Source organism: Capra hircus, chromosome 29, assembly GCF_001704415.2.
Source record: "Capra hircus breed San Clemente chromosome 29, ASM170441v1, whole genome shotgun sequence".
NCBI classification, from domain to species: domain Eukaryota; kingdom Metazoa; phylum Chordata; class Mammalia; order Artiodactyla; family Bovidae; genus Capra; species Capra hircus.
In genome coordinates, this window is record NC_030836.1 from 9,218,564 (window position 1) to 9,244,286 (window position 25,723).

At 45.0% G+C, this 25,723-nt stretch overlaps 1 protein-coding gene across 6 annotated transcripts in view; it reads left to right on the forward strand.

Moving 5' to 3' along the window:
- Positions 1 to 25,723, forward strand: part of SYTL2 (synaptotagmin like 2) — a 121,765-nt gene that overhangs the window by 54,560 nt on the left and 41,482 nt on the right. For all 6 annotated transcript variants that reach the window (XM_018042798.1, XM_018042796.1, XM_018042797.1 and 3 more), the window contains exons 2-4: positions 983 to 1,473; positions 13,762 to 13,913; positions 16,152 to 16,284. In XM_018042798.1, coding sequence (XP_017898287.1) covers positions 1,373 to 1,473; positions 13,762 to 13,913; positions 16,152 to 16,284 — 386 coding nt within the window. In that variant the 5' untranslated portion in view covers positions 983 to 1,372. The remainder of the gene's footprint in view (positions 1 to 982; positions 1,474 to 13,761; positions 13,914 to 16,151; positions 16,285 to 25,723) is intronic.

The following is a 25,723-nucleotide window of genomic DNA, read 5'->3' on the forward strand; positions in this document are numbered from 1 at the left end:
TTCAAGTCTAGCTTGGCTGTGGCATTCTGTAGGTCTCACCTTATTCTCATAGGTTCAAAAACTTTTTGTGTGTGAATCTTTATTGAATTCTGTTATAATACTGCTTCTGTCTTAATGTTTTAATTTTCTGGCCATGAGGCATGTGGGATCTTAGCTCTCTGATCAGCGATCAAACCCACGCCCCCACACTGGACAGTGAAGTCTCAACCGTTGGACCACCAGGGACATCCCTGCTCATGGGCTTAAAATGCCTCAAAGAAAATAGGATTCTTGCCTATGTTTCTATGCAAAAAGGCTCACTTTGAACGGTGAGGTGTTTTGAAATCCTGCCTCTTTTTTTCCCCCAGATTATATACACACAGTCACTGTTCTTTCTCCTGGGAAATGAAGGGAGACAGCTTGGTGAGTTGCTCCAGGTCCAGCAAAAGTTAGAGGTGGGGCTAAGTGGAGAATAAGTGTTTTCACTATGGTGCAAACTACCTCTACCTGACAGTAATTCTTCCATCATTACGGAGCACAGATGCATGCGAGTGGAACATCCCTGTGCATGAAGAAGTGGGCATTTGTGAATTTTTATTTCTAGTTTCCTACCAGTAATCACTTCACAGCTGGAATAAGGTCTTCCTGGTCTTCTTGATCTTTAGTGTGACCTTTCAGCCTAGTGTCCCGTGCGTTTGTGGAGAGAACCGCCATCTTTCTGCAACCATCCCTTCCCTCTGTGGATCGTTAAACATTGACAGGCATTTTTGTGCACACTCCATCTCGGCGGTCCGGAATTGAGTTGAAGCATGTTTCATGACCCATTTTCTATTTGCTCAAGAAGCTGGCAGAACTGGTTTCCCTGATCTCGGAGACCATCTCACATGGTCACTTTTCCCCCCCAGACATGTTCGAAATCTTCTAATAATGAGCAATGCTTATTGTTAATAATGAGAACCGCTGCCTGTCGCTGTCTGGTATTTACTGTCTCACGATTCCCCAGGCAGGTGACACTCAGATCCTGTGGCTGCTCATCGAGTTGACGTCGGACGGAAGGAGAATAAACTGTTTCAGACTGGTCCAGTGAGGGGGTGTGAGTGAGAATGCCGCAGCGGGAACAAGTGACCTGTCTGGCCGAGAATCCAGCATCCTGAGCGCTTCCTCTTGACATCACCCTCCAGACCACTACTGCCTTGAAGGAAAGGGTGCTTAGGATTTTGCTATCAGCCACCTTAAACTTTTGCCTAGCCGAGAGAAGACTTGCTGCAGAACTGAACAAGACACCATTCCATTGCACTTTTTCATCCTTGATCATCCTGGCTACGGTGACTTGTTCAGCTTGGGGAATCTGAGGCTGTGTTTTTTACTGTCATTTTTGTGAACACTCTTCAAAATGATCGACTTAAGCTTCCTGACGGAGGAGGAGCAGGAGGCCATCATGAAGGTTCTGCAGCGAGATGCCGCCCTGAAGAGGGCTGAAGAGGAGAGAGTCAGGTAGGAGGCTGGCCCTCTGCGGGGGGAGGGGGGCAGTCCATAAGAGGATGAGACACTTTATTCCTCTCAGCTGTAAGTGGTCGTTCTGACTTGGAGCCTGACTTACGGGTTCCAATTTCAGGTGTATTTCCTGGACAGGACTTTCTCCTCCTTGGTATCTCTCATCCCATAGGACTCATGCCAGAAATAGTCTCGATTAAAAACCTAACTAAATGGCTTTAACGTATAAAACACTGAATTAAAAATGAAGTACTCTCTACAAACATATCCATACATCTACACTCCCCATATATATCTATAATGTGTACACAAACACACACATATTCACTTTTTTTTTTACTGAATCTACTTCTTTAAAAGTAGATCATGTACTAAATTAGAAAAAAATGTTAAGTTTCTAAAGTGTTGAGAACAGAGAAGTAGCTCACATTTTTGCATATTTTCATACATGCTTGAAATGATTTCAACAGCAAATTGAAATTGGTTCTGACTGAGCCAGTTTTTCATTTGTGTCCCTTGAGAAAGTGTGATGCTGTTCTTGTTGGGAGGAACTCAAACCAAATGTTCCACATCAACAGTCCTACCACTTGCACCTACTGTGGGGTAGGAGGAGCATGAGGTCAGAGTGCTTGAGTCCTAGCCCTGCCATTTATTGCCTTCATCATCTGGGTTTTGAGGGCAGTGAAAGGCTTCCTGAAAGTAAGTTAGTTGTATTCATGGCATAACCCCTTCATCCCAGGAGTTATCCAAGAGGAGCATCAGCCATCTTCTTACTTCTTGGGACACCATGATCATAAACAATGGATTTATTTGTGTCCATACTTAATTTACATTTTCATAGTTGACCCTCATTTGAACATGGATGCTTTGTAAAAGAACATGCTGAAGTTCCCTTTAAGTACTCCAGAGTGTCTGATTATGTCTGCTCATCGTAATTCATGTTAAACAGTGCTTAACAGACTGCAAGGGGCTTATATGCCCATTATTTCCTCTGAGCTCACAACACTCATGCAGTTGGGATGCAGGGTGGTTTGTAATTATACCAACCTGATGTGTGAGGAAATTGACCTTGAGACAGGTCAAGTGACTCACCCAGGCTCATGCAATCCATAGATGTCAGAAGTGAGAATTAAATCCTGGCCCACAGGTACTCATTCACTGAGTCTACCGTCCCTTCCTGAGAAAACTGCAGCAGACAGGACATCCTGGGAGCCAGCCGTGATGGAGGGGGTGGCTGCCATGGACACTGAGCTGGGACTGTGAAAGGAGGCGGCTGTAGGTGGTGGGGATCATGAGAATGGGGTTCCGTACTTGTCATGTTCCATCCTCCAAGTTGCTGCTCCCCACTCTCAGCAAGTGGGGCACCTCAAACTGTGTCCCCTGGAGAGCTGGGAATTACACCAGCCAGCCATCGGGGTCTCTTGGTAGCATTCATCCTTAAGCAATCACAGTACATGAATGTCATCCTCTTATGATCCTCCCAGCAGCCCTGAGATTTGGCAAGGCAAGACTGTTAGACCCATTTTAGAAATGAGGGGGTGGGGGAGCAGTGCAGAGGAAAAATTAGTAGGTTTTTCAAGCATAGAGGGGAATGGGAATTCCTTTAGTCTCTCAGAAGGCTAGATGGAGAGACTCGGAGGGAAAGCAGTGGAGTTGAGATTGCCCCAGGGCCCCATCCCTCTTCCTGCCTCGAGACATGGGAACTTTCAATATTAGCAATCTGCCATCTTTGATTCCTCCCACTGTGGTGCTAGTGGTAAAGAACCTGCCTGCCAATGCAGGAGACGCAAGAGATGTGGGTTCGATCCCTGGGTTGGGAAGACCGTCTGGAGGAGGGCAAGGCAACCCACTCCAGTATTCTTGCCTGGAGAACCCCGTGGAGACAGGAGCCTGGCGGGCTACAGTCCGTAGGGCTGCACACAGTCGGACATGACTGAGTGACCGAGCATGCACGCACCGACGTTTTACGTGTGATCTGTAATTCTGCTTCCTCCACCTAGCCGGATTATGAAGGCTAGAGGGAGGTTACCCTCCCTTCTATTTTAAACATACTTAATATTTTATTCTTTTTAGAAAATATTTATTATTTGGCTGTGCTGGATCTAAGTCAGAACATGTTGGATCTTTAGTTGTGGCTACAAACCCCTAGTTGTAGCATGAGGGATCTAGTTCCCTGACCAGGGATCCGACCTAGACCCCCTGCATTGGGAGTGTGGGAGGTTAGCCCCTGGACCACCAGGGAAGTCCCCTCCCTTCTATATTTACTTGGCCTCTGGGAGTCCAGGCCATCGGGTCTTCCTTGTAGTTCTCCGATTCTGTATGAGTGGAGGTATTTCTCAGGCATCTCTGGTAAAAGCTGAAAATATCCTTAAAATTTCCAAGTTCTGCCTGAAAGTGAGCCTGGTGAGGGGTGGGAATGTGTAGCCACTGGCACCAGTGAGTCTGCAGCCGCAGCAGGAAGGCTGTGGGTCCTCTTGCAGAGGTGACCTTGCAGAGTCTCCTTCCATGCCCTGTTTCTGAGGACACCTCTGAAGCTTCCTCTGGTGCTGCCCTTGTTTCTTGCTTTTGTAAACTGATGGAAGAAGGCTTGGGGTGGTGAAAATCTAGTGTGAGTCAAACCCTGTTTGCTGCTACCATTCTGGTGTGTCAGCTGCTCAGTCGTGTCCAACTCTTTGGGACCCCCTGGACTCTAGCCCGCCAAGCTCCTCTCTTGGGATTTTCCAGGCAAGAATACTAGAGTGGGTTGCCATTCCCTTCTCCAGGGGATCTTCCCAACCTGTGGATAGAACCTAGGTCTCCTGCATTGCAGGTAGATTCTTTACCGTCTGAGCCTCCATTCTGGGGGCCTTCCTAGTTAGGCACCAAGCAGCCTAGGTGGACTTGGCCATGGGCGGGTCCAGGACTGAGTGCCAGGGGCCAGATGGGCAGCAGGCCCACACCCTGTGGACACTGACAGAGGCCCAGCTCACAGCCTGCTCCATATAAGAGAAATGGCACTCTTGAAACCTTTGCTTTAGCCCTGAAGGGACTTGGATGATTCTGAGGCTGTCTGCTCCTGGACTGATGGAACAAAATGCTGTTCCTTGGGCTTTTGCTTTTCAGTCCTGTTACCATCCCCTAGCTGTTTGTCTTTGGTGCTTCCATCAGAGTTATAGTCTGACAGCTCTGGAAAGATTTTTGGGGTCCATATCGGTCACTTTACAGATAAAGCAGGAAAAACCCAGAGAGGAGAAGTGACTTACCCAGGGTCACACAGATAGTGCCAACGCCATGATAAGAAAAGCTCTTGGTCTCCTGGTTTGAGAAGAACAGTAAGGGCCCTTCAGTCAAAACTAATGTGATTTTGAATCCTCTCCTCACCACTAAATCAACTGTGGTTCATTCGGCAAGTTACTTGACCTCTCTGAGCCCTCAACTCAGAGACTGGGAATAACCATAGTATCAAACTCAAAAGAATTATAGCCAAATAAAATAATTCTTTATCTTCTTAGCACATAGTAGATGACTGATACATTTTAATTTCCTTATTCACCACTCCACCTTTGCCTCTAAGAAAAAAAAAAAAAAGGACAGAATTCTCTGGTTAGTGGTCTGATTCCTTAGAAGGAAATTACTCCAAAAGCTCTCAACTATTTATTAATAAAATAATGGAGTCTAATTGAGCACTCTTTAAGTATAGGAAACTTCTCTGGACTAATGAAAGGGATTTTAGGGTAATTGAAACATTACCAGCCTAGCCATCCCAGCCCTCAAGGTATTTACCATTTATTGGATTATCAATTGCAAATTTAAAACCTCCACCTTGTTTCCTTAACATGATTTTGCAATGCCCCCGTTCTCCTCCAAGTTGGTGAGTGACTTTAGAGACATAATTTAGACAATTCTATTCTTAGCCTAAGCAAAACACCATTAGAAAGGCAAATCTGCCACTGAAATTCAGAGTGCTTCAGCGTGCCATTTCAAATGCTGGTTCTGTATGGACCTCGGCGGCGAGGACATTACTAATGGGCTACGGCACTGCTGCCCGCTAGGAGCAGACACTGCCTGGGAGTCTTCAGTACGGCTGTGGAGGAGAGTTGCATTTAAACTGAAATCTGTCTGCCATTCCTCATTTATCCAGGAATGCTTTGGCTTGTTCACATCCAAGCTCTTTCAAGACCCTTTGGAGACGATTTATCCTGTAGGTTACCTCCCATCCAAATTTCAGGGCTTCCCAGGTGGCGCCAGCGGTAAAAGAACCCGCCGGCCAGTGCAGGAGGCTTTAGAGACGTGGGTTCGATCCCTGGGTCAGGAAGATCCCCTGGAAAAGCGCATGGCAACCCACTCCAGTATTCTTGCCTGGAGAATCCCATGGACGGAGGAACCTGCCGGGCTACAGTCCTGGGGGTCGCAAAGAGTCAGACACGACTTGGCGACTCAACAACAACCTCCAGATTTCATGGATCAGAAAGTGAGTGTCGCACAGAAGTGTCCAGTTCCCAAATCACTCAACCTGTTAATGGTAGACGGTGGATTTGAACCTAAGGGAATATCCGCTGTGGTGTCTCTGGAGTTCAGTGAGAAGACAGCAATTCCACTGCAGCTCCCCCCTACCTGTAGCCACAAGTGGTAGGTGCAGTCACCTACCATGCCGCTCTACCCAGCCTGCTTTCCCCACTGCCAGCTGGAGACATTTCACAAAGCAGCAAGGCAGCAGACATCAGCATGGATTCTTTTTCTCTCTCCTGGCTGCCTCCTCCCTCTCTGTCCTCTTTTTTTTTTTTTTTTTTTTAAGAAACACCACCACACATACATAGATATAATTTTGGTCTTTTATGGTTTGAAAATGACACACTCTAGAGGTGGTGTTTCCTGTGCTTTGCGTCACACTGCCAGCAGGAAATCATTGCCCCTGGGTGTCTGTACACCGCCAGCACTGTGCCCCCAGCCCATAAACACACAACCACATCTAGGGTGATGGGTGCTCTTGCAGTAGATACCATCTCAACCGCGACCACATCTTGTGATCCTCCGCTGCTGCCTTAAGCCCTAGTTTCTTTGAAATGAAGGCAGTTGTCATTGAAGAACTGCCTTCCAGCACCTCTGATGGTGTTTTCTGTCAAAGCAAAGGGGAAAGGAACCAACATTTGTCCAGGGTTGACATTGTACACAGTGTCACAGTTTCCCCCTTGATCCACGCGACGACGGTGTAGCCGAACCCACTCAACAAGGAGGAAATGGGGGGTGGGAGGGGGTGAGGTTAAGCGCCCTGTAAGAGTGAAACCTTGCTCATCCAACTACAAACCTGTGTTTCCCATACAGTGTACTGCCTCACAGCAGACTGTGGGGACCTGCAATGTATCCACAACATGGGTGATACATGTTTGGTCTTATTTTCCGTTGTAATGAGCTTTTGCAGTTTATTTCATTCTCACGTGTGCTTGTTTTCAGATTCTCTATCAAAGGTTGAACTCCTTCATAGAAAGAGTGAAGTGTGATAGCCATCTTAGAAATCATAACCACGTTTGGCTGTCCCCGGCAGGATGGGAAAGCAGTAGAAAGAATGTGGATGAGGAGGCAGGCTGGCTTCTGGTCCTGGCTCTGTGTGACCTTGGGCAAACCTCTTAACCCCTCTGGGTTTCAATTCATCTCTGAAGTGAGGCCATTTGTAACTATCAGCTCTCGTATTCAAAACAATAATGTAAGAGTACTTTCAAATCACCTAGTCTAACCCTCTTGCCCAGAATATGCTGAGCGGTTAAAAATACTATCTAGGGAATCAAACTGTCAGCCTCTCTGGCCAGTCTGCTGATTCTCATTATCCACAGCTGATCAGATAACATCGTCCAGGTTCTGCCTATGATGCTAGACCTTTGCTTCCTCATGATGAATAGCTAGAATCTGGGGTGTGCTGTGTAAGTACAAGGAAGAAAGCTGTTTGAACCCAGGATGAAGGGTGCCGCTATTCAGGCTTTTCTGTGGAAGCACTCACATTCTTTCTGCATCACGGGAGTTGGCACTTGCAGTTAAGACTGGCTGTAGACTATTTTATGTACAGTTCCAAGCATAGACCTTGTATGCAATAGGGAATCAATGAACTAGTGGACAAGGAGGCAACTAGGAGGCAAGTTGGCCGTCTTCTGAAACTGACTGAATTCTTTGGGCATCATAGTAAACCTGTAAGGATTAAATGAGATAATGCATGTTAAGTGCCATGCATGAAGCCCAGTATAAAACACATGCTTAGCGTATATTAGCTGATGGAATGGGGGCATGACCAGGACAGTGTCTTCTCTAGGTTGAGTATTCTTCTGCTTTCGCTTTGCCCAGCAGCCTGTGGGTATTTATTGAGCATCTTCTCTGTCCTCAGCTCACTACTAAGTATAACATGCAAGTGGAGAGGATGGTAAGGTGTAAAAAGTGTGAGGGCCAAGAAACTTACCCTTCTCCCCACTTCAGCTAAATGGTACAACTAGAGAATCAAATGCTAATTTGTTGGTACAATTTCAAGAAAAATGAGAGATCAATGTAGGCTGGTAGAGAAGATTATTTTTTTTAATTTTTACAAGTTAAAGTATAGTCAATTTACAATATTATATGTTTCCTATTAGTACTGCATTGGGATTCAGTATTTGTATAGATTATATGTCTTTAAAAGTTACTACAAGATAATGGCTATAATTCCCTGTGCTGTACAATATATCCATGTTGCTTATCTATTTTATACATGCTGCTGCTAAGTCGACTGAGTCGTGTCCGACTCTGTGCGACCCCATAGATGGCAGCCCACCAGGCTCCCCCGTCCCTGGGATTCTCCAGGCAAGAACACTGGAGTGGGTTGCCATTTCCTTCTCCAATGCATGAAAGTGAAAAGTGAAAGTGAAGTTGCTCAGTTGTGTCCGACTCTTAGTGACCGCATGGACTGCAGCCCGCCAGGCTCCTCCGTAGTTTGTGTTTCTTAATCTGGTACCCCTATTTTGCCCTTCCCCCGTTCCTTTTCCCCTTTATTGTCCATTAGTTTGTTTCCTATATCCCTGAGTCTGTTCTTGTTTTGCATATACATTCATTTGTATGATTTTTTGTTGTTGTTGTTCACTCAGTCGTGTCTGACTCTCTGTGACCCCGTGGACTACAGCATGCCAGGCTTCCCTGTCCTTCACTATCTCCCTGAGTTTGCTCAAGCTCACGTCCATTGAGTCAGGGATGCCATTCGAACATTTCATCCTCTGTCACGCCTTTCTCCTCTTGCCCTCAGTCTTTCCCAGCATCGGGGTCTTTTCCAGTAGTCGGCTCTTCCCATCAGGTTGCCAGAGTATTGGAGCTTCAGCTTCAGCATCAGTCCTTCAGATAAATATTCAGGGTTGATTTCCTTTAAGATTGACTGGTTTGATCTCCTTGCTGTCCAAGGGACTCTCAAAAGTCTTCTCCAGCAACACAGTTTGAAAGCATCAATTGTTTGGCTTTCAGCCTTCTTTATGGTCCAACTCTCACATCTGTACACAACTACTGGAAAAACCATAGCTTTGACTATATGGACCGTTGTCAGCAAAGTGTGTCTTTGCTTTTTAACATGCTGCCTAGGTTTGTCATAGCTTTTCTTCCAAGGAGCAAGCGTCTTTTAATTTCGTAGCTGCGGTCACCATCTGCGGTGATTTTGGAGCCCAAGAAAATAAGATCTGCCGCTCCTTCCACTTTTTCCCCTTCTATTTGCCACGAAGTGATGGAACCAGATGCCATGATCTTAGTTCTTTGCATGTTGAATTTTAAGCCAGCTTTTTCACTCTCTTCTTTCACCCTCATTCGCTCCTCTTCACTTCTACCACTAGAATGGTATCATCTGCATATCTGAGGTTGTTGAGATTTCCCCCAGCAGTCTTGAATCCAGCTTGTGATTCATCCAGCCCAGCATTTTGCATGATGTACTTTGCATGGAAGTTAAATAAGAAGGGTGACAATATACAGCCTTGACGTACTCCTTTCCCAATTTTGAACCAGTCTGTTGTTCCCTGTCTGGTTCTAACTGTTTCTTCTTGACCTGCATATAGGTTTCTCAGGAGACAGGTAAGGTGATCTGGAATTCCCATCTCTTTAAGAATTTTCCAGTTTGTTGTGATCCACACTGTCAAAGGCTTTAGCGTAGTCAATGAAGGAGAAGCAGATGTTTTTCTGGAACTCCTTTGCTTTCTCTATGATCCAATGGATGTTGGCAATTTGATCTCAGGTTCCTCTGCCTCTTCTAAACCCAGCTTGTACATCTGGAAGTTCTCAGTTCAGGTACTGTGAAGCCTAGCTTGAAAAATTTTGAGCGTTACCTTGCTAGTGTGTGGAATGAGCACATTCCCCAAGTAAGTGACATCATATATGATTTGTCTTTCTGTCTGACTTATTTCACTACCCATAATATTCTCCAGGTGCTCAGAAGAGTTTACTAGCACTGCCTAGGTGGTAGATTCTTTTTATTCCTTTTTTGGTCATGCTGTGCAGCCTGCGGGATCTTAGTTCCCAAATCAGAAATCACACCTGCGCCTCCTGCAGTGGAAACACCGAGTCTTAACACTGGACCATCAGGGAAGTCCCTGATGGTGTGATTTCTTTTGTAATCTACATCTCTGCAGAACTTGGGCTTCGATGTCTTGCATGTGGTTTCATCTGGAAAATATTCCAAATGGCTAAGATAGAAAGAGATTGATTAACTCTGGCAGTGATTATCATGATAGGAAATATATAAATAGCACTCAGTGCATTTGAAAGTATTTCCTATTTTTTTTTTTTTTTGCCTCTTTAAAAGAGATGAGCCAGGAACCCAGCCTGAATTCTTTACTGTAATGACCTTACTGGAAGCCTGACTCCCACAGTACTGCAGGCTTAGCGGGGCCAGAGTCCTGGAGACAGACAGTTAGGCAGGAGCAGATCAAGCGTTGCCTAATGACACTTACAAAGTGCTTTTCAGTTGAACAACAAAAACAAGTAAATAAATAACCTCGTGAAGGGAAATTGGGCGTTGTTACGCTCTGAGGGTTTGTGGTCTTCTTCAACAAGCTCATGGCTGATGTCAGATTTCCTTCTGCATTTTCCTGATCCTCCAAGAGATGAAGTGTCCTGCCTGAACCAGAGAAGGCACTGCCATTGTGATGGAACTTGGTTCACTCAAGCCCAGGAACAACAGGCTCTCATCTCTTGTCCAACTCCCACCAGGCTGGCTGCTGTGCATTTACGTATTAACAAGTTATCCACTTAACAGTTTCTAGGCATCAGTTCTATGCCAGGCTCTGTGCTGGCGCTCTTGTTAGAAAGGTGATTAGGAGGTAGTCCTCGCTTTCAAGGGGTTAGCAGAGTTCTCAGGTCAGTGTGTGAGACGGATGTGCAAACAGATCATTGGAACACGGCGTGCTGAGCACTGCCATGGAGGAGCAGTGGGAGCACGGAGAAGGGCCGGCCGCCCGGTGCCCTCGGGAGTCACGGAAGCCTTCCCCGGTGAGGCAGTGCATAGGTCTGAGGGATGAGGGGTCACGTGCTGGACAGAGAAGTGAGAGAAAGACATCCCAAAGGAATTTACATTTACTGGTCTCTTACCAGGATCCAGGAACTGTTAGGTACTTCCAGGTAAATATTGCCTTTCATCATCCTAGAAGTCCTGCAGAGTACCTATTATTTCCCCCTGTCTTTATAAACAAGGAGACTGAAGCTTAGAGGGGTACAGGAAGCTGCCAAAGATGGCATGTAAGCAGAGTCAGAACTGGAATTTGGACCCAGTCTGGGGAGATGCCAGAGCCCATAGTCTTTCTGCCACAACCTCCTGCCCTTAATGTCTGCAGAGGTCATGCAAGACCAGTTTGGAGATCAGTGAGAAGTCAAGTGGAGAGCATGGGAGCAAATGCTGGAAAACGAATCTGAAAAGAGAGCCTGAAGCCAGGTGGTCAGGGGCAGCATAGGATATTCCTTCCTCCTAGAAGTGCTGAGTGAACACCCACTGTTCCATGTCTGGAAAGATATAAAGCAAAGATATATTGACTACAGGCCCTGCCCCTAGGGGCTCACTGTCTAGTCATGGAGAGCTGGAAGGACTTCTCTTTTCTGGCATTGAACTTGAATGTGGTCCTTTTGGGAAGAGAAGGCAAAAGCTCCATCAGCAACCAGGGTGGATTATTTGCTCTGCTGAAAATCAAGGCAATGATTCCACATGTCAGCAATATCATATAGTATTTGTTTTTCTCTGTCTCACTTACCTCACTCAACATGAGAGTCTCTAAGTCCATCCAGGCTCCTCTGTCCATGGGATTTCCCAGGCAGGAATGCTGAACTGGGTTGACATTTCCTTCTCCAGGGAATTTTCCGGACCCAGGGATCAAACCCACATCCCCTACCCTGCAGGCAGATTCTTTTACCACAGAATCATTTCACTCTTTTTTTTTTTTAATGACTGAATGAACACATCTTCTTTTTCCATTCTTGTTGATGGACATTTAGGTTGCTTCCATGTCCTGGCTGTTAAAAATGTACACTCTACTATATATAAAAATAGATAACTAGTAAGGACCTATTGTGTAGCACAGGGAACTCTGCTCAATACTCTAATAACCTGTGTGGGAAAAGAATCTAAAAAAGTGGATATACATATATGTATAACTGAATCACTTTGCTGTACAGCAGAAGCTACCACAACATTTTAAACCAACTATATTCCAATAAAGATATTTGAAAAAAGAAAATCTGGGCAATGGGAAATCATTCACCACATTTCGTAGGAACCATGAAGTGAAGACACTGTCCCTGCTAGGATCTGCTGGTGGGCTGTCACTACAGCGTGTATCCGAGGGTTGTGATCGGACATGTTTGGCCTAGGGCCACTTTTTTTTTTTTAATTTTTTTTTAGGACCACTTTTTAAAGTGGAGAGCAGAGACGTTTCCAGCAGAGTGTCAGACTCTGGCTGGAAAGTGTCTCTTCAGGCACACTTTGGAGAGAGAAGACGTACTTGCCAGAACCCTGGTGACTGTCCCTCCTGCCTCCCTCTTTCCCAGGTGGGCCTTTGTGCAGCCATCACACACAGCCCTGCCACCGCCTTGGTGTGGCCACCCCGCACATTCTCTGGCTAAAACACTCGGATTTGCTACGTTAGGCAGTGTGCGTATTTGCTTGAATGACAGTCATCAAACCCTGTTGGGTTTTTGTAGCACAGTATCTTCCAAGAGTTGAAAGTCTCCTTAAGGCTTTTATTTTACTTTACGTACAGCTCTGTGAACAAAAAAAGATAGATTTTTTTTGACTCTCATTTTATCGACATGGATAGAGATGCGGAGGTTATGAGACTTGTCATTGCAGAACAGTGTTTTTCTCTCTGTTGGAAAATGGGGGAAGCTTTAGGAGGGTGGTACTTGGTTTCTTCTTTAGATTTTAGCTTTTCCGTGAGCATCAATGACTGTGGAAGCCTTAGAAGCAGTATCTGCACAAATGGAATTTATCCCTGCCTGCACTCCCTACCCCACCTAAGTTTGATCTTCCCTGATCCCAGCCTGCCTTGTTGAATTCATTTTCCTAGAATTTAGAACCAGGGACATATAGGCTCCCACAAAAGTCTCTGATAAGTTCATTTCACTGAAATGGCAAGAACTGATGAGCTGAAAACTTCCCCACCAGTTATCCACTCAGTGTTTATTAGGTGCCAGGCGTACGAAGACTGTAGTATATATGCATTAGCTAACTTAATCCTCATAGAAATCTCACGAGGTGAGTTACTATTATTAACCCCCTTCCTTTTTAAAGGTTTTTTAAGGTGGACATTTTTAAAGTCTTGAATTTGTTACAGCATGCAGCTATTTAAGTTTTGTTTTTTTGGCCACTGAGGCATGTGGGGTCGTATCTCCCCAATTAGGGATCAAACCCGCACCCCCTGCGTTGGAAGGTGACGTCTTAACCACTAAACCATCAAGGAAATTCCTTAACCCCTTTATAAAAATAAGGAAACCAAGGCTTAGGGAAGCATAATATGCCCTCTTTCTCTGGGGTGTTTGCATTTCAACAGTGAACACATAAGACTGCAGCCGAAAAGTGAATTTGCTCTTGAGAAATCTCAGGCGTCATCCGGGGATCATGGCTTAAATCTTTGAATTTTTGAAAAATGTTGGCATTGGATCCTGTGACCTTTTAGTTAAAGCATACACTGGTTAGTCATCTGGGAGGTTTGTGGGATCTCGTAAAACACTGAGAGCTTCATTTTGGCCATATGCTTACAACTTCTTTGTGCAGTGTCACTGTGAACTCATTTACTTACTGTGGATTCATAACAAAGTAAAGCGTTTTTCCTTTTGTAGACATTTGCCTGAAAAAGTTAAGGATGACCAGCAACTGAAGAATATGAGTGGCCAGTGGTTTTATGAAGCCAAGGCAAAAAGACACAGAGACAGAATCCACGGTGCAGATATCATCAGAGCATCCATGAGGAAGAAGAGGCCCCAGGTAGCAGGTAAGTTGATTGGGCTAGTGCCTCTCAAGGCAGCATTTGTTTGGGAGAAGTAGCCCTTGGGAGAAGGGAAGGGTGTCACCATCACTCCTGAAATCTGCGGAGGGGAATCATTTAGGGGTGTGCTTTGCATAATGTGTGGTCCTGTAGGTCAAAATCTTCTTGGGTTTGGACGGATGAAGTCAGAGCTAAGTGACTTAGTGTGGTAAAGAAGAACAAAGGAAGCCCTTTAGCTGCCATATTGACTTGGAGTAACATTGACAATTGAGGCTTATAAGGGATCTGTGTGTGTGTGTGTGCGTGCGTGTGCTGTGTCGTGTCTGACCCTTGGACGGTAGCCTACCAGGCTCCTCTGTCCATGGAATGTTCCAGGCAAGAATGCTGGAGCGGGTTGCCATTTCCTACTCCAGGGGGTCTTCCCAACCTTGGGGGATCAAATCCGCATCTCTTGTGTCTCCTGAATTGGCAGGCAGATTTTTTTTTTTTTTTTTTTTTTTAACCAGTGTACCACCTGGAAAGCTCTTATTAGGGATCTACCATCTCCTCTTTCTTTGGCTCTAACTAAAAATTCAGAACCTTTTCTCCTGAGTAGAGTAACAGGAAGAGATTGGCCTTCCTGCTCAATGACTGTGACACCTGGTACTTCTTTAAAAACCAAGTACATCATTTAAGGGACTGTAAAGACAGCATTTTGGAGGCTTCTTTAGAATTCTGTTGAGTTCATTAAATATTAACCAGGTGCCTTCTCTCTAATTAACTCTGCACTAGTCAGTGTAAACCTTTACCCCTGAGAACTAGCCCCTGTCTAGTTCTATCCTGTTCTCAATAAGGAAATTACCTCTTTGGCGTCTAATATGTTATAGGCATTTCTTCCCTAATATTTCTAATTGTAGTAGCAATCTTATAAGGTAGGTATTATTACCCTCATTCTATATATGCAATGTGTAAAACTCAGAGAAGTGAAGTAACTTGCCTAAGGTCATCAATGGGCTATGAGCACTGCACAGCTCATCACAAGGAGTCAGCCCCAGTCTATAAGGAGCGTGGCTCTATATCAGAAGGGCTGAAATCCCAGCTCTGCCATGCGCCCTCCCAAAACCACCCAGAACTCCAGAAATCTTGAAGGGTCCCATGGGTTATACTGAGGGCTCCCTTTTGCAGCTAAAGAAACTAGACTTATGAGTAGAGAGACCTATGAATGTATTTGGAAATTGGGAGTCCTTGGTGGCTCAGACAGTAAAGAATCTGCCTGCAATGCAGGAGACCTGGGTTCAATCCCTGGGTCAGGAATCACCTGGAAAAGGGAATGGTAACCCGCTCCAGTATTCTTGCCTGGAGAATCCCATGGACAGAGGAGCCAGGCTGGCTACAGTCCATGGGGTGGTGAAGAGTCAGACACAACTAAAGTGACTAAGCACATGTTGCTTCATCTTAATTCTTCACACTGATGGAAGTATTACTGGCACTTACTGGCTATGTGGCCTTAGGCAAGTGTCTTGATCCCTTTGGTCTTCAATTTTGAAATCTGTAAACTTGGAAAATTTTTCCCTCCTCAGAGGATAATGCATGCAAGGGACTCAGCACTTTGCCTCAAACTCGGTCATCACTCAGCTGATGCTAATTATCCAAGAGGTGCAGGTAGAGAGCAGTGGGTGTTCAGGGGCCAAAGAGATTATTTCCTGAAGAGGGATCACAGAGGTTTTAAGGGGGCTCTGGCATCTGAGCTAGCTTTTGAGAACTTGTAGAATTTGGCTGTGTAGAGACTGTGAGAGGAGGAGGCAGTGGAGAGGAACATTCCAGAACAGAAGCATTTGTTCCCTTCTGTATCCCAGAAGGCAGCCTTGAGTAGAGCTGTTCGGTAAAGAGTTGGTAATGATGGTGTGTCTGTCCCAACAAGAACTTCCCTGCCCTGAGCATCCCCTGGCCATACACAATAAGTTCTGGCCCCAATTCAGGTCAGAGTCACCTAGAGCAGTCGCAATTTTGCTTTAGTCGTCTCCACACATTTAAAGGTGCGCCCATGCTCTCTGGAGACTCTACTTGTGGGCGACTAAACACGACTCCTCTCACAGATGTATTGATAATTCTAATCTCAAGTATACAGACTCATTCGTGACTGCCTGGGTGCTCAAGGAAGGCCTGACATTCAGGTTCCAACTTTCAGAGGTTAGAGCTGATATGAAGTTGTAGATTGTGGAGCAGACAGGATAACCTTCTTGCCTTTATTGTTTCTTGTTTCAGATGAGCAGAGTAAGGACAGAGCAAACAGGGCAAAGGAAAGCTGGGTGAATAACGTCCACAAGGATGCTTTCCTCCCCCCAGAGCTAACCGGTGCTGTAGAAGAGCCGGAAGATGTAGCCCCAGCAAGCCCCAGGTGAGACCAAGCTCACGGGGAGGGCTGCTGCACGTGGGGGTCCTGGCTAGGTCCTGCTGTGTGTGTGCGTGCAGAGGCCAGCCAGGTCTCGTGGATGTGGGGAGGAGGGCACGGATGAGAGTGTTCTGGGCCCTGATATGAACAAAGCTTGAGCGGTATTCTTTCTCAGCTTCCAGAATGTCTAACAAATCTGTATATTAAATAAAATTAAAATGTCAAGTGGTGATTTCTTCCAGCACCAACTAGAGCTGTTTTTTTAAAAAATTGTTATTTGTACTAAGGGCTTCTTCATAGAGTAAATGAAAATGTACTCCAAAATGAATATTGTGGAATAAGTCATTGAAGGAAAGAGATGAATGGGGGGGGGGGATGGAATTCCCTGGTGATCCAGTGTTAGGACTTAGATACTTACACTGCTGTGGGCCCAGGTTCATTCCCTGGTTGGGGAACTAAGATCCCCACAAGCTGCGCAAATGTGGCCAAAAAAAAAAAAAAAAAAAATTCAGTGATGATCAAATTATAACAGCCTAGTGTAATTAAAAAAATTTAAGCACCAAAACCAAGCAGATGGAAATTCCAGTCCTTCATATGCCATTTATTAGCCATTTGACCATGGGCAAGTCATTTAATCTCCCTGAATCTCTTTTCCTAACTATAGGTAGGAATCATACTGTATAAGAAAGATTCTGATGAGAAATAGTACATAAAATACCTGGTACATGGCTGATACTGAATAGACGCCTCTTAAGGATGCAGGTTGTCGCGATATTTCAGTCTTGCTTTTGTGTGTTTTCCATTTATCTTATCACCTGACCAATCAAAATGTACATTTGTACATCCTTTCTATGATATAGCTGATTTTGAGGCTATGTTGCCACAAACTTTTTCAACCAAGATGATTTGTTTTTAGGTATTTAAGGGTCTTCCCATTGGTATCAGTCCATTGGCGGTATAGTTGTTACTCTTTGATTGAAGGACAATTATGTTTTATCTCTAGTTCCTCAGTGAAGGCGATTGAATCAGAATCTCCAACTGTAGTGAAGTCAGTGAATTTGCTGATGGGACAGTCACTGAGTCAGGGTCCAAGGCTGAGACACCTGGGAAATGGGGATGTTTTCAATATGATTTGTGGATGAGAGAGTGGGTCTATTCTATAGGCACCAACAGGCATTTCAGAGTCAAATATAAGTATTATGCTATATGAATAATGGAATACTGAGTCTATTAAGGTACCTGTTGTTTATCCATTTCCCTTTTAGAGAGGACTCGCTTTGTTTTCCTGGGTGGTAGGTGGCACCATATCCCCCCGGCCCCCACCCAGGATGATCTGTGATGTTCTATCAAGACCCTGATGCTGGGAAAGATTGAAGGCAAAAGGAGAAGGGGGTGGCGGGGGATGAGAAGCTGGTTGGACGCATCACCAACTCAATGGACATGAGTTTGAGCAAACTCCAGGAGATAGTGAAGGACTTCTTTCCTTCTCCCAGGAATGCATTTCATCTCAAATGGCCTAAGGGACCGAGGTGCTACGGCCCTTAGAGCTTGACTGAGTTTCCTTGTGGCCACGCGGCCTGGTGGGTACCCACCTTCCTTTCCCAATTTGAGGCTGTGAATAGTGTCCACATTTGTGTCTCTGTTGTTGGTTACATTTCCTGGATGACCTCAGACACATCTTTAAGGTTTCATCTGTATGTACCTCAGGACCAAGCTGCCTCACCAGGGCGTTATGAGATGGAATGTAATGAGGTAAAAGTACCACTTGGCATTTCTCAGGAAGAAAGAAAATGGGCAGTCTGCAGGTGATCTTATATTAGGTTGGCAATCCCCAATGGCTCAGATGGTAAAGAATCTGCCTGCAACGCAGGGGACCTGAGTTCAATCCCTGGGTCAGGAAGATCCCCTGGAGAAGGAAATGGCAACCCACTCCAATATTTTTACCTGGAGAATTCCATGGACAGAAGAGCCTGGTGGGCTATGGTCCTGGGGTCGCAAAGAGTCAAACAAGACTGAGTGACTAACATGTTATAATAACACAGATGAGGTAGGCCAAGAAGACAGGAATAAACATGTTTGATGTGTCCGGCATACTTCGCTCATTACGTGGCCTGAGCGGTGATCACCCAGAACTGTAGCAGGAGCTGTTACTTACTTCCTTCTCTCTGTGTCAGAAACTCCTGCTTTAGTCAGTGTCAGGTTCCAGCCTGTTTCTCACCTGCACTTTAACCTTTGGGAACTGGGTGTGTTAAGCCTATTTTGGGGCCTGTCCTTTTAGACTAAGTGAACTTCAATAGAATGACTCAATACCTGTCAATATTGTCTTAGTCAGGAGTCAGGGAGCGTGAGGCAACCCTGACGGGGTATTGCAGTTTCTGAAGGATTTTTTTTCCCCCTAATAAGCTCTGGGGCAGGAGTCCTTCTTCTGTTGTGGGCACAATTCTGAGTGCTTCTGTTTTGTGAATAATTAACTCATTGTGGGTATTCAACATGTATTCAAGCATGAGAAGTTACCTGCGTTCCTTTGAAACTGGTCTTTGCATCTATAGCCTGAGGAGGCAGAGAGGGCTCTGATGAACAGAGCGGGGGGCGGGGGGGTGGGCAGGGGGGGACAGTGGATGAGGTTCTCTTTCGAGCGGCAAAGAAAACTCCAAGTGCGCTCCACTCTAGTTCTGGCACAAACAGTGGTGAAGGGCTGGTGTTTGGGATTTACGTGTTTTCTATTTCTAGCCATCACAGATTGAGCCCTTTAATAAAAATACTAAAAATGAAGACTCGAAAAGTGAAATAAAGATAACAACAAGGGCATGCAAAACATAAGCCCACTGAGGATGTGCTGTGGTGTCTCAGCAAATTGCTGTAACTGATTCTAAATGCATACTCTTGACGTCTGTACCTGTTGTAAACCAGTGACACGCAGTTCACACACTGACACTGGTACAATGGTCCGCAGTTTGACAGCACATCGTGTCTCTCCCCCCAGATAATGGTGGGACAGGCACACAATAATCCCCTGGGCATGGCTGAGCCCTGATGGGGAGCAGAGGATGAAAATGTGAGAAATTTCATGTGCATCAGATCCTGCCTCCCCAACGAGGAGGAGTGTGTTTCCTGGGTATATAGGTAGGCCTGCTCTGGGATGAGAAGCCTCTCCTTTATTATTTGAGATGACACGTTCTATGGAAAAAAGTTTGTGTGGTTAGGGAATCACGGAGAGTCTAGTAGTCGAGAGTCTCTCGACTGATCAGGGACTTACGTGTCCCCACCCTTGGTGCTACTTTGGTCTGAAGGAGCCCAGAAGTGGACTGACCTTTTTAGTTCCCCTCTGTCTCTCCAATTTCTTCCCCTAAGACTACCCCTCTGAGGACTGGTCCCTCTGGTAGCTTATATCATCTTGGCTGAAAGTAAAAAGCGTGAGTGTTAGTTGCTGAGTTGTGTCCAACTCGTTGAGACCCCATAGACTCTAGCCTGCCAGACTCCCCTGTCCACGGAATTCTCTAGGCAAGAATGCTGGAGTGGGTATGTGGCCACAAACAGGGTCAGCCCAGACCTCTAAAAAAACAAAAAACAAAAGCAAGAGTTTCTCAAGTGGAAAGCTCTACCGTGCATTCTACCCTAAGGCTTACTTAAACTTTTAATAACTTAAGCCAGTGTGGATGAAAGTTTTGAGCTTCTTTCCTTTTCTTGGTTGTTTCCAGAAGCTTAAAGAATTACTCTGAGAATGTATCCTGATAAGGTTCAGAACCTTCAACCATAGAAAGCAAGTTCCTAGGTGCAAAGGAGGTTACATTAGAGGCAGTGGACACCACACGAAGGACGTGGTAGCCTACTCTGACTACATATAAACCGGCTCTAGTAACAGATGACAGTCAGTAATAGGCCAATGGCTGCTACTGTTGCAGCAGAAGTCACAGGGGGCGCTGTGTGCCAGCCTGAGCCACAGGCAGAAGAAATAGGAAGCCGGATGAAAGGCCGTCTAAGAGTGAGATGCAGAGAAAAATAGGACAAAGAGACACAGGTATGGATAGTGAGGATAGAGCCGTTAAGGCATGTGTTGGCTTGGTTTACTTTTAGGATATTTTTTGGAAATAAAATGTTTAAATATCCTTGTTTGCAGTTGATTGAAAAACACAGATTTAGCATCTTTCTAGCACCTAGTAGAATGACCAAAAGGTCATTCTGTAGGGTTGGAAATTCATTCTCCATGTAGTCATTCAGTCAGTCGGTAAACAGTTGTTGAGTATTTGTTGTACACAAGAGGATAGCTAGGAATTCAAAGTGGAATAAGATATGATCCCTGTCCTTGAGGTACTTATTCCAGAAATAATTATATTTAAGGGATTTCTTGAAGGATAAGAAGGATTCTGTTAGGGAGACAGAGAGGACAGGACAGGCAGAGGGATGACATGGGGATCTGGTTCAGCTTGACATCGGGAAGGGTCTAATATAGTGGATATATTGCAGTTATCAATTATTAGTCATCTCTTGAGCGTTCTACCAACACTTCACATCTCTTCTAAATGCATCTCTAAAATTCTGTTGTATGTTTCCTCTCTTCTCCATTCCCTTAATTACGATTTCACCGTCTCTCACCTAAATTTCTGTTATAATGTCCTTATTGGATTGAACCTGTCTACACAGTTACCAGATCATGACTCTAAAAAGTAAACTGGATCGTAAAGTCATTTGATGGTTCCTTGTGACTTAAAAGAGAAAGTCTAGCCTTTTGGTCTGGAGAAGGCAATGGCACCCCACTCCAGTACTCTTGCCTGGAAAATCCCATGGACGGAGGAGCCTGGTGGGCTGCAGGCCATGGGGTCATTAAGAGTCAGACACGACTGAGTGACTTCACTTTCACTTTTCACTTTCACGCATTGGAGAAGGAAATGGTAACCCACTCCAGTGTTCTTGCCTGGAGAATCCCAGGGACGCGGGAGCCTGGTGGGCTGCCATCTATGGGGTCGCACAGAGTCGGACACTGAAGTGACTTAGCAGCAGCAGCAATAGCAGCAGCAGCTTTTTGGTCAACATTTAAGACTCTTCATAATCTGGTTCTAACTACTTCTTTTAGCATCAGTGTGTGTGTTAGTCACTCAGTCGTATTTGACTCTTTGTGACCCTATGGACTATAGCCCACCAGGCTCCTCTGTCCATGGAATTCTCCAGACAAGAATACTGGAGTGGGTAGCCATTCCCTTCTCCAGGGGATATTCCTGACTCAGGGATCAAACCTGGGTCTCCTGCATTGCAGGTGGATTCTTTACCGTCTAAACCACCAGGAAAGAGAAGTTCTCAACTGTGACCTGTATGAAACAATTGCCCAAGCAGCTTTTAATAATCCGGATTCCCAGGGCTAGGTATCACTGTGTTGTTCTCTTGGGTTGAGGACTTGGGTCTCGCTCACCACTGTCCCCCAAGCTTCCAACGATATATCCAGCACATAGTAGGTACTTGGTATCTATGGACCAACCAAGTGAATGAATGTTGTTCCCTCTCTTACTGTCATCCATCACTTATCACTACCTGACATTATATTACATATTCATTTTTGTGTGTTTGTTGTCCCCTCCTCTCAGCTGCACGAGGAAAAAGACTTTGTCTGCTATTGCATTTCATTTTGTTCGCTGCTGTCTTCCTGGAACAGACAACAGTGCCCAACAAATGTCTTGTGGAATAAATGAATGAATGAAGAATATATGGGAAAATATATTTAAAATTTTTTAAAAAGAGAAAAATAGATGGAGAGTGAGAGATGGATTGACTGATAATAGTTTATGATATAATGAATTATTAAATAGAGAATAATGGTGAAAGAGGGGTTAATGGATAAACAAATGAGTAATAAATAATTGAATGAAGTCCTTTGGACCCCAGGGATCCAGTAGAAAAAGAGACTAAGACAGTGAGAAAAAATTTAAGCTACAAGGTAAGAATGGCATTGATAACATCCAGGTTTTATTGCTTTGCCAAGACTGCCTCACTTCAGACATATCACCATGAGCTCTGGTGACTATAAAAGCTGGAGAAGACTTTGAGGGCTATTCTCAAATTTGGACAACCACAAGTAAGGAGCATTCAGGATGGAGAACAAGAAGGCATGGAGGTAGGAGGGAGCTTGGCTGCTGCAGGGGTTGCAATGCCCATTAATCAAAAATATCCCTGGGGAATGTCCCCAAAATGAGTTCAGGGAGAACAGGATAAAGCCTGTACTATGGTGTTTCTTTCCATGACATTGGCAGATTTTTCTCTGGGAATTTTCCTATGAAATGCTGTGAAAGTGATGAGTATTCCGGTAAGCAAAAGCTGTGCACCCCACCTTTCTTTGTTTTTGGTAGAATTAAAGTGCTGTTTCATTATATGTTATCATAGTGAACCAAAAAATGCTCATCTTTGAGCTTCACTTCCTGTGCTTCCATGATGCTCACTTCTGACACCCCTCTCTCTTACTCTGTGTTGAATGGGAACCTATCAATTAACACAATGTCTTTAGCTCTGAAATAGTATTGTTTTTTCCACTAATGCTCTTTTTCCTGGAAAGCTTTTGTTTGTATATATCTATCTCCCTTTTGCAGAGGGATTAGCTACTTAACCCTCTATAATAAGATCAGTGTGAGGCACTTCACTTGCTCCCAAAGGCAGGGTAGAGATGAACCAAGCTCTGGGACAATGCATTTGATCTTTTGTTCTTGGACTACTTGCAAATCCAGTGATGTGACTGTTTCATTTCTTGGAGGCCTGCCCTACAGAATCACTCATATTGAGCTCTTAAAAGAATCCTGCTAATCCTATAGAATCTTAGATATACCCAAACTATCCCTGTGAGGGATAGTTTCACTCTGACATCAGTGTGCCTTATGGATGGATGGGAATGTTCGTGTTAAATAAATCTGTAGCATGAACTGGGGAAGAACCAGAGACGTAATATTTTACTTAAAAAAAAAATACTGACTCGAAAGGCTGGCGTAGTATATTTATGAATCTGCTTCACTCAAGCCCTGAGCCATTTCTTCATGTGTTTTTTTTTTTTTCACATGTTCAAGCCTCATTGCATGTAGCATGTGTTAGCACAACGCTGGGTGCCAGGCACAGCACTTACATCTGAGGAATTCACAATTCGAAGGGAGAAAGCAGCAATGGCAGAAACACAGGGAGAAAAATCACTTGAAAAATTCGCTTCTGAGTCCAGACACAGTTAATATTTATTCTGAAACATACCTCAGAAGAGTATGTCCATTGTTATTTTTAACTTCCTTACCAATTTTTTGGTTTTTTGATCACACCACGCAGCCAGTGGGATCTTAGTTCCCCAACCAGGGATCAAACCCATGGCCCATGCAGTGGAGCGCAGAGTCCTAACCACTGGGCTGCCAGGGAATTCATTTTTAAGTGCTTCAGAGGGAAAGCCTACCTAAGCTTCAAAAGCTTTAAAAGTTGTTGCATGTGCTTAGAAGTACTTTACAGCTGGACGTAGAAGCAGGTGGGCTGTCCCACTGCCCAGGTGATGTAGTTCTAAGACTGCTGTGAAGGCCTTCTTCCCCACGTGTCCCGACCAGAGTACCTAACATTCTTCTTCATTTAAGTTTTCAAAGACTTGTATTAAAATGCAGACACTTTCAGGAGCCAAACTCTAACAACAATATCATAGTCTAATATTTTAATAATCTTCTTACAGAAGTAAACCACTCTTGGCTGAGTGCTGTATCTAGTATTGAGGCCTCCCAGGTGGCACAGTGTTAAAAGAATCTGCCTGCCAATGCAGGAGATACAAGAGACGCGAGTTTGGTCCCTGGGTCAGGAAGATCCCTTGGAGGAGGACACGGCGACCCACTCTAGTATTCCTGCCTGGAAAATTCCATGGACAGAGGAACCTGACGGCTACAGTCCATGGGGTTGCAAAGAGTCAGACACAACTGAGCACGCACGCATGCACATCTAGTTTTTTTTTTTTTTTGCTCTTTATTTTATTTTATTTTTTTTACTTTACAATACTGTATTGGTTTTGCCATACCTTGACATGAATCCGCCACAGGTGTACGTGAGTTCCCAATGCACATCTAGTATTGTAGGCAGTTTTTGAAGGGTGCCTGAGGTCAGAAATTACAGAGCACATGGTGTGAGCTTTGGCCTGCTGTATGCTGTTAAGAACTCATCATGTGGAAGGTATTCAGTATCTTATTATACAGGACACACCCTAAGAATAGAAATCTTAGGAGCAGTGGAAAGCCCTCTGAGAGGGCTTATAAGAAACAAAAGATGCATTAGGTGGCTATAGAGAGACTGTGTTCTCTTAGGAAAAATAATGCTTCCCTTTATGAATATTTAATCACCTGATTTCGAACAGCACCAGGTAGGGAGCAAATCCTAGTTCCAAGTACCAATAAAATGTGCCGTAAGATTTGAGACAATGAGACCCACTGCCATCGGGCTGATAGGCAAGCAGCGCCACAAGGGAGGTGAGATTTGGACCAGGCTTGGCGGTGAGAGCGAGCGTGTGGGTCAAGAGAGCAGAGCCAACATTTGAGGGAGGGGGTGGGGGTAGGTTGGGGGGACCGCAGAGAGGGGCAGGGAGCCAGGTTTGGCACAAAGGTCAGTGGGCAGGAGGAGTGGGAGGGTACAGGGGGCAGATGGTGGAGTGTTTCCAACTCCTTCCTGAGGATCCCAGAAAGGTAACGAGCAGGAGAGGGATGTTCCCAAAGTCTTGTTTCAGACCGTTCTAGCATAGAGGTGGAATGAGGAGAGTGGAACTTTGGTGTCCAGACATCGAATGTGAGGCTCATACAGATGACAGGGAGGAGTCAGGAGCGGTGGAAAGGAAGCGACAGATGGGAGAGTCACTGGGAAGTTAGAATCACCCCGTCCTCATTCCAGTCCTCTTGCCATAAACCACGGCTTTACTGATATGAGGAATCAGTGGACTGCAGCCCAGCCATTTCAGTGCCTGTCTCTGGAGTCAGGGTCAGACACCTGGTTCACATTCCCAGCTCTTTCGCTACCTTAACCTCTCCAAGCCTCAGTTTTCTCACTAGTAAAATGGGGAGAAGGGTACATACAGCGCAGGGATGTTGCAAAGGTCAGCTGAGAATAGGATGGTTGCTGTGTTGATAGTTGCCCAGTAAAAGACAGGCAAACAAAACATCGTTGTATTCCTTGAGGGACGCAAAGCCGGAGCTTAATCGAGGAAGTAGCTGCATATTTCAGAAGCATTTTGAGGCATGAAACTCTGTTTTGATTTTTTCTATTTAGGGAGACTTGTGAACTGTGGTTAACTAAGTACCTCACTCTCATCCCATTTTCTGCTTATCCCGCCCACCAGAGAACCCAGTGAACCCTATATGTTCCCGGTAGTTCCCTGTCTGATCATGTGCACCGAATGCCTCATTTCTTTCTTTCTCTTTTGCTTTCTGAATAGCAGGAACAAAGACATCTTGTCTAAAACCTAAATAAT